Source organism: Papaver somniferum, chromosome 2 (assembly GCF_003573695.1).
Source record: "Papaver somniferum cultivar HN1 chromosome 2, ASM357369v1, whole genome shotgun sequence".
NCBI lineage: Eukaryota > Viridiplantae > Streptophyta > Magnoliopsida > Ranunculales > Papaveraceae > Papaver > Papaver somniferum.
Genome location: NC_039359.1, coordinates 116,666,615 through 116,675,554, shown reverse-complemented (window position 1 = coordinate 116,675,554; position 8,940 = coordinate 116,666,615). Strand labels below are relative to the sequence as shown.

General features: G+C 35.9%; 1 protein-coding gene across 1 annotated transcript; it reads left to right on the top strand.

Annotated features, from left to right (window-relative positions):
* The first annotated feature begins 427 nt into the window (after positions 1–427).
* On the top strand, positions 428–748 carry LOC113351818 (ATP-dependent DNA helicase pif1-like). The gene has a single exon (XM_026595745.1). The coding sequence runs from the start codon at positions 428–430 to the stop codon at positions 746–748; it is 321 nt and encodes a 106-aa protein (XP_026451530.1).
* Positions 749–8,940: the final 8,192 nt, after the last annotated feature.

Sequence of the window (8,940 nt, the reverse complement as noted above, 5' to 3'; positions counted from 1 at the left end):
GGTGGACACTATAAAGCTGTGTAGGAGTTCTTCAACAACATGGTTGAAGACTACTCAAGTTCAAGTGAAGCTCTGCATACTTATTTGATCGTCTTGTTAGAGAGTTTAGTCAAATGCTTCATCAACATGGAAAGTGTCTAAAAGATTATGATTTTCCAGTAATTGTTGGAATATCGGATGATAATTTACACGTATCTGATTTGATCGAAGAGGAGGTATCCATTACGGTTTCTGAAGAAGATACGTTGAATGTGGACTTGTTGAATGAAGATCAGACCAAGGCTTATGATGCAATTGTGGGTGTCGTCGGAAGAAAAGAAAGCAGAGTTTCTTTGTTGATGGTCCAGGAGGTACCGAGAAGACTTTTCTCTAACGTGCTATTTTATCGACCGTTAGAAGAAGTGGTGGTATTTCCATAGCAACAACTATGTCTGGATTTGCAGCTACTATGTTACCTGGTGGAATAACTGCACACTCAAGATTCAAGCTTCCATTTACCCCAACATCAATTTCTACATGTGACATCGCTAAAAGTGACAAGTTGGCTGATATTCTCCATCAAGCTACTGTGATTATGTGGGATGAAGCAACCATGGCACATCAATATTCTGTCGAGGCATTCAATAGGACTATGAGAGATATAACGGGAGACGAGAAGCCGTTTGGTGGTAAGATTGTTATTATCGGAGGTGATTTCCGCCAGGTTCTTCCAGTTGTACCAAAAGCTTCAAGGGGGGAAAATGATTGATTTGTATATATCTTACCAGGTCGCCTCTGTGGAGAAATGTATAGTTCTTCGTCTGAAGAAGAATATGCGTGCAATGGGCGATACGTCTTATTCTGAGTTCTTGATGCGAGTTGGTAACGGAAATGAACCTTCTTCGCAAATGACGTGATAAAGATGTCAGATGATACGTTGATACTCTGGATTGGTGAAGATTCAGTGTCCCAACTGATAGATGCTACCTTTCCCGACTTGGTAGATAATTCTGAGAATTACTTGCTTAACCGGGCACTGATTATACCACTGAATGAGCATGTTGATAAGTTAAATGATCGAGTGCTTAGCATGTTTCCTTGAGAAGAGCATACATATTATTCATTTGATTTTGTGGAACATGATATCCAAAACCTCTATTTTCAAGAACACTTGAGTGGAATATCCTCGGGTGGTTTACCTCCTCATGAGTTGAAACTGAATCTAGGAGCACCTATTATGTTACTCAGGAATGTTAGTGCCAAGAACGGATTATGCAATGGTACTAGGCTTATCATAAAGAAGTTCTTTCCAAATTATACCGATGAAGTGATCCTTAGTGGGAATTCAGCGGGTAAAAGAGTATTCCTCCATATGATTCCAATGAGCCCGCCAGAGAATCTTGAGTTTCCTTATAAGATGATTCACAAGAAATTCCCAGTACGTATGTGCTTTTCATTCACCTTCAACAAAGCACAAAAAAAAACAATTTAAGTCATGGAAAATTGTATGTTGGGCTTTCAAGGGGTTTTTCTCGCAACAATATTAAGGTGTTAATCAAGAAATGAGGCATTGCTGATAAAGTTGGAACGTTCACCAAGAACGTTGTGTACAAGGAAGTTCTTACGTCTTCTTAGCTTAGGTAAACAAAAATAAATATTATAATATCTTACAAACTGATGTTGTCCGCAAAGTTCTTAATTGGTATATTGTTTTTTAATTTAATGTTTAGTTCTAGTTTCATCTTACACTTTAGTGTTTATTGTATACGAATTTTTCACTCACTAAAATGTAAGTCACATCTATTCTAATTGATTACAAGAGATAGAACTGTGAAACGGTAATGTGTATTGTTTCTGTTTGAAGACGTTTGCTTTAGTTTATTACTCATTATATTTTGTAACGGAACGACAAGTATGCAAGTGCATCGCACGTGCATGTATAAAGTCAAGACCTAAAAAAAATATTACTCACTCTAATATAAAGTCTATCGACTCTATTCTTATAACTTGCCAATATTGGGGACAGAAAATTTTATTGTTATATGAAGGTTATTCCTTATAGAGAATTCTTATACGGAGTTTCTATTGTACTTATTTTAAAGAAGAAGCAACATTACAAACCTCATGTATCTCTCCCCTCATGTATCTTCCCAATTACATCTCAGTTATTCACTCAGATTCATACCATCTCAAACACACTTGATGGCAACAAATAGTGACAAAATCGAAATGGTTGGACCTAAGGTTGGAGTTGAAGCTCCACGCACAAAAAAGACAGAGATTTTGATAGCTTCATACATGTTGTTTAATCTTAACAACAATAAATTTTTAAAATCTTAGTCAAATATATCTATCCATAAACTTCATGAAAGGTTTCTCATTTCTCACCCTAACTCATATTATCGTCTATGTGTATCTATCGGTCCATTCTATCATCATGGAGCCATCTATTAATTTATTTATGAAATGGAATAAGTTAAAGAGAGTTTGGAAAATAAAATCATTAATCCAATAAGAAAGGCATAGATAAAAAAGTAGTATTTACGAGTGTCCTAAAGAGTGTTATTTGGATAAATTTGATTATTCAAACTAGTTTTTTCTCAAAGATTATGGTTACTGATAGAATGTTTTTTATTGAGTCGTTATAAAGGTATTTGAAAAGGAGAAGGTACAAAATACACTACCAACTTTTTTGTTCGACAAACTGTATGGACAAAACCTAATACAATTGCAAGTATACCAACTTAATGATCCTTGACAAGATGTATATAGATTTTATATCTGTAACTCTTCTCAATAAAAAAGTCTAGACACAAGAGTCCGTGAACCTGATTGTTAAGAAGAGTACTTGCACGATCTCAAAATTCAATGTCCAAGATCAACCTAGTCGTATCCAAGTAATCAAATCAGAATTCTGCCTAGTATGAAACTTATTATCTATCTTTCAAATAAGATTTCTACAAGAAAGAATCTCGTAATCGATCACAATTAATATGGACTTATCTACTCAATTCAATACTTGTGTTATTCTTATTATACTGCGTAAAAAGGAAAGCACACAAGATACCAGAAGTTTTGTTAATGAGGTAAGCGCAACTGTAGAAGTACCCTGGGACCTCCCCCAGATTTGAACATCGAACTGCATAAATCCCCTATAGACACTAGCCTACTATAAGACTTCGGTCTGGAATGTAGTTGAGATCGAATTCACCCTCCAAGAAATTCAGTTGCAATCGTGCTCCTTAATTACGTCTCTTGAACCTCGCAAGGCTTTGCACAATTAATTCCCTTAACTTACGTCCTTTAGAGCCTCAGAGTTGCTTCAGCGTAAGTGAAGACTCTTGATACCAATCTGCCTCTAACATATAATCCTATTTGATTTACCTTTAAATCGAATAGATCAAGGCTTGCAAAATATGTTCACAATAGACAAAGCTAGCAAACCTCACAAATACGGAACACTTACACTCAGTTAGATGAGAAGCCTGGATTCTTAACCACCTCTCAAGAATAATCGTGAACTAATCAATTAAGAATAGTTTTTAGATATCTATCTTGATGAATCACAAAGTTTGAGACGAAGAAAACTTTGCGATTTGTATATATCTCGTTCCTAAAAGAGATTACTAAAACCTCGATAATATAAAGAATTAACAAGATCAGGATATACGAACTATCAAGGTAAATATAGTCATACTTGGCTTCACAAATTCCTAAATGTCTTTAAGCCGTAGACCTAATTATATTTTTCAGGGGAAACCTATGTCAATAGCGGACGACTCTAGCAATCAACTAGAACACAGAAGTGTCAGGGGATTATATTTCCCTGTTAAATAAGTCTCCCAGTAATAGATTTTCAAGACTGAGGCTATCTTAGAATTCAACATAAGATAATTTGAGAATCAAGCAAACACTTTCTCTGTTTAGATGAATCTCTAGTTAGGGTTTGAAGTAATCATGTGAGAAACTTGTCTTTAAATCACATAGAAGAATATACGTTGTGGTCTGATAGACGCATTTATGTGTCTAATATATCTCATTTGTATATACTGTTAGTGCCCATTTTTATACTTATTATGGTGTTTTATTTATTTATAGGTGTTTTTGGAAAAATAATCTTTTGAGGCGAAATTGGTTTAAAATACGGCGTTTGGAGCTCCGTTGATAGCGCACCGGAAGTACCCCAGAAGTGCACCGGAAACATCCCAGAAATGTCCTGGAAGAACCCAGAAAAATTACTATTTCCACCCAAAATTACTATTTCAGCCCAAATTGCTAAAGGGGCACCCAAACTGGATTAGGGGACACCATCTTCAACATTTCAAATATTTGAATTTTGGAGGGAAAATGAGTGAATAGTGCTGTCAAATTAGGGTTAGGATTTTGGAGGTCTTATAATGAGACTAAACAGCTAAAAATCATTGGGTATCTTCCATTGAGCTAAACAGAGATAGTGGTATGATCGAATTCAGTTAAAATTGGCTGGATAATCACCAATTGATCAAAACATCAAGAACAATTTTGGCGGGAAAAAATATATTCAAATAATGGTTTTGGCGGGAAAATATATTCTCTCCCTGGCAGATTTTCAAATTGATTTTCGATGGATTTGTGGAGAGACTAAATTGCTGGAATTAATTGGGTCATATCCATTGAGTATAACAAGATTATTCTGAGCGTTGGAATGAGTTAAATTTGGCTAGAATCCGCTAACTTTCAATCGAGAGTTAAACAGGGGAGATACGCTCGAGTTCTCTGTGAGAGGAATTTTTGGAAAGTTTTGTGGACTAAATGGGGAAGATATCTGATCTTCTTAAGTGTTTATGCAACTATGGAAGTATTACAACTCATATGCGCAGGCAGAAGGGATGGAGAAGATCATATCTCGGCTGACAGTGAAGAAAATGGAAAAAAATATTTTCCGAGTAATGGAGGATTATGTGGAGTTATTGCGAGTGATTCGTTGCGCCTGTTGGGTATAAAAGGGACCCTTGGGAGCTGATAGAGGGTTATCAAGAGTTTGGGGAAGTTTTGGAGCCGAGAGAAGCGAAGGGGAGAAATCTCTCCTGCTGCTGCTGCTGCGCTCGAGGAGGAGGAAGAAGAAGATGAAGAACTGACGCTCCAGAAACGTCGTTCTTCAACAGTACCCACAGCAGTTCAGTTGTGTCGATGTTTACAGCACTAAGGTTGTATCGTTCTTTATTACACTTCAGTTTTGTTTTATACAGCGCAATTGTAACGCTTATAACTGTTGCGAATCTTTGTTTAACATTTTCTCATCTTTTAATCAACTTTTTGAGCTATAAAAATGTATTTTGAGAACATGATTAATATGAGTAGATAAACCCCAATACTGGGATGATGGAGGAAGCCATATTTCACGCATATGATAATTATATTTAATTCTTTTTGACTACTTGCACTTTTTATTAATCGTTTTATGATTTTTCTTAATTGATTGTCATTTCATTTGATGGTTTATGCTTGGTCATAGTGCTTTTGATATGCCATGCTTTCGATTTACAGTTAATCTTCTAAAAATCTACCTTGGCAAGAATGAGAGTCCTTATTATTTGAGCTATAACTATTTGGAATAAATATATGAATCCTGTGAATGATTAATGGTGGTATCCTGAGTCCCAGTGTCTCTTGATCCTGTGACAAATTTTGTATATATTTTTGTTTTAAAAATCTTTTCAAGTCCGAGCAACGAATTCTTATTTACCGCAAAATTAATACTACAACAAAAATGGCGCCGCCGACACGGACTTGTATATAGATTTATTTTAATTTTTTGTAGGTTTATTTTTATTTATTTTTATTTTTGTTCTTCTTTACGTTTTTGGGTTTTTGTCTTTTTCTTTCAGATTTTGGAAGTTGGAGCGAAAGAAAATTTTGCCAAAGTTTTTGGTGAATACTTAAAGACTGGAGTAAAAGGCAAAGCGAAAGGGGGGAAAGAAGAAGATTTTTTATTTTTTTTATTTTGATAAAAAAAAAAAGAGATATTTGTATTTTATTTTTTTTATTTTTATTTTTTTTAGACTTTTTATTTTTCTTAGACTCTATTTTTTCTTTTGCACTTTTTTTATGGACTTTGGAATTTAAATTTTGGGACATTATTTTTCATACCCTACAGAAGGGTATTATTAATTAAAAAAAAAATTATATATAAACTGTGTGCAGGGAAGGACGACGATTACTATATCGTCTCGGCCCCTCGGGTTCGTACATGACATAGGAGTCGTGGCCCGAGTCGACTTCAACGGTTCATCCCCCGTCTGGTACGGGAGGTAAGTCCATCGAAACACTCGCGAATCTCCTGTAAGCGAGTTACTGTATTCCTTAAGGTGATTCATTGATTGAGGACGAATTTGGACTGTTTTTAAATTCCTAGTAAAGGGCAAGGCCTGGCCAATACAAGATAAGGGTTCGGATTTCATCACCGCTCCCTTCTTGCCCGCCTTAGGAAAACGAAACCTAACGCGAACCCAAGCTTAAAACTTGACTAGAACGAGACCGATAGGGTAACGCGCTTATTAGGAAAAAATTTCGAAGGATATTGGTTACTTTCTTAAGCACACCTCAAAGTTCAAGAAGGTTATTGTGAGTTGAAATAAACCGCCTTGTAATGCCGGTGAGGCCTTGGGTATCCAAGCTCCATTGAGCTTCCCTCGCCTCAAGTTTCCTCACATTAGCTCGGATTGATTCCAGAGGGGTTTGCTCAAACTGTAACGAATTCCCCTTCGAGAGATAGAAGCAAGTCTAGAAACAATCTAAGTGAAGCCATCATGATTTTTGTTTGCTAGAAATCTTTAGGTTTGTTTTGGTGGAGTCGAGTCGGCCTTGTTTGTGGTTGTGTAGAATTCCCTTGCAATTAAGAATGTCGAACTGGTATGATAGAAGCCAATACAATGAGTATCGACCTGAATTTGAATATGGACATCATCCTTTTTATGACCATGTTGGGAATAGTGGTTGGGAACGCCATCCTTTGGAAGGATATGGGTCATTACCCTGGTGAGCCCAATTATTATCCACACATGCATCAGTCTTACGAGCAAGAAGATTATAGTACTAGTTCTTCGTCTCTAAAGGATACAATCAAACTATTGAAAAGTAGTCTTTTTTATGATCCCTCTGTTCCTATTCCTCCTTTAGAAGAGTCCCTCAGGAAGTTAGCTGAGTCGACGCGTAAGTTACCTGAGATGAATAGTATAATTATAGACGAAAGAACTACAATAATGAGTGAACCTTCTTTAGAAGACCACCTCAAGCGGATAGCTGAGACGAACGAAAGAATTGCTCGAAATTACTTGAATTGCCAATATAGTGTATCCAATAATACCCTTGAGAATGAAGATAGTTATTTACATAATCAAGATAACAAGGATAGAATTGGTAGCACTACTTGTTTTGATGAGGTTCGATCTTTTTCATGTTATTATGATGAGGATAGTGTTGATGGAGAATCATACTTATGTAGGAATAATGATCAGGAAATGGATACTCCAATTGAGCTTTACAATGATAATATTATTTCTATTTCAAATCCAAATAATTTTAATAATTATTCACCTATTCAAAAGGACGAGGATTTGACTAGATATACCCTCGTTTTACACGATGTAGTATTTCCTGTCTACGAAGCCGGTGATAGTTTTGAGGAACGAGTTTATTCGGAGAATATTGTTTTAGAGTATAGAAATTTAGAAACATTAGACTTAGAAAAATAAATGAACTCTTAGAAATGAGTGAGGATGGACCCGACTTAGAAGAATCAATTGACCATTTTCAGGAATCCGATGACCTAGAAATTAGGGAGATTGTGACCAGTCTATCTAGAGACGCTGAAAACTCTAAGTTTGGGGGTGATTATCGTTCTCCGTGTGCTTTAACTCTTAAAAAGGTCCCTCACTTGGGACTTGACATCAATGCCTCGACCATTCTAAAAGATTATCTTCATACACGTTTTCCTGAATCTAATGGTGTCCATAAGGAAATTCAGTCGTTAGAAACCCATCCTCTGGTTGATGTGGTTTACCCAGGCTATGATTCCAAGATCGATTTTGTTTTCCCACCAAAAAATTTTCTACCAATTGTGGGAACATATGAGTTTAAAATGTGTCAATTTTTAAGTTTTGAGACTAAACCTAATTATTTTAGGAGATTAGGGTCGACACATCTGTTTAAGGAAGACTATCACTCTCTGGCTTGTGGCAGTCTCCTTTTGTCAGCTCTTTTTGGTTTTGAAGACCCACAGTTATTCCGATTACTATTATACGGTTCGAGTTGACTAAACGTTTCCTAAGTCTGGCTGAAGACTTTAAACTTAACACTTCTTGGGAGGTAACCCAATCTCATGCAACCCGGTAATATCCTTCCTTAACTCTTTTACTTCAAATGGTAACAGTTTCTCCTTGTTCATGTTTTTAATTTTATCTTTAGAACATTGAGGACAATGTTAGATTTAAGTTTGGGGGTATTGGGAGAAACTTTTTAGATGCATAATAAATAAACTCCAGAGCCTAAAAACTTATGCTTATTTAGGATGGCACTAACCAATCTAAGTGGATAGAAGCATTTTGGTTTTAGGAGTTGAGGGACCAATCTGACTAGATGGAAACATCTAAAGAGTCTATTCATAAAAGCACAAAGCTCAGGTGTTAGAAATAACATGATAGTTTCGCCATATTTTGTTGAGTCCTTTTCATTTATGTTTCTATTTTATTTTATTTTTAATCTATGTTTCTCTAGGTGATTAGGTGGGGCTTACGATTCAAGTTGTTACCACTGCTAGGGTAAAATAGAGTGACTGAGAATGAAAAAAAAAAGTTATGAAAAAAAATAATATTTAGACCAGACCATTTGACCAAACGGAATAAAATTCAATAAAGTCGACCACTGGAGCCCTTGTATATGCCAGTTGTGTTGACCTAGAGTTAGGATTATCTTACACTGGTT

Bases quoted from the DNA above. Each gene is read 5' to 3' on its own strand.
- LOC113351818 (XM_026595745.1), top strand. From the start codon at position 428: ATGTCTGGATTTGCAGCTACTATGTTACCTGGTGGAATAACTGCACAC.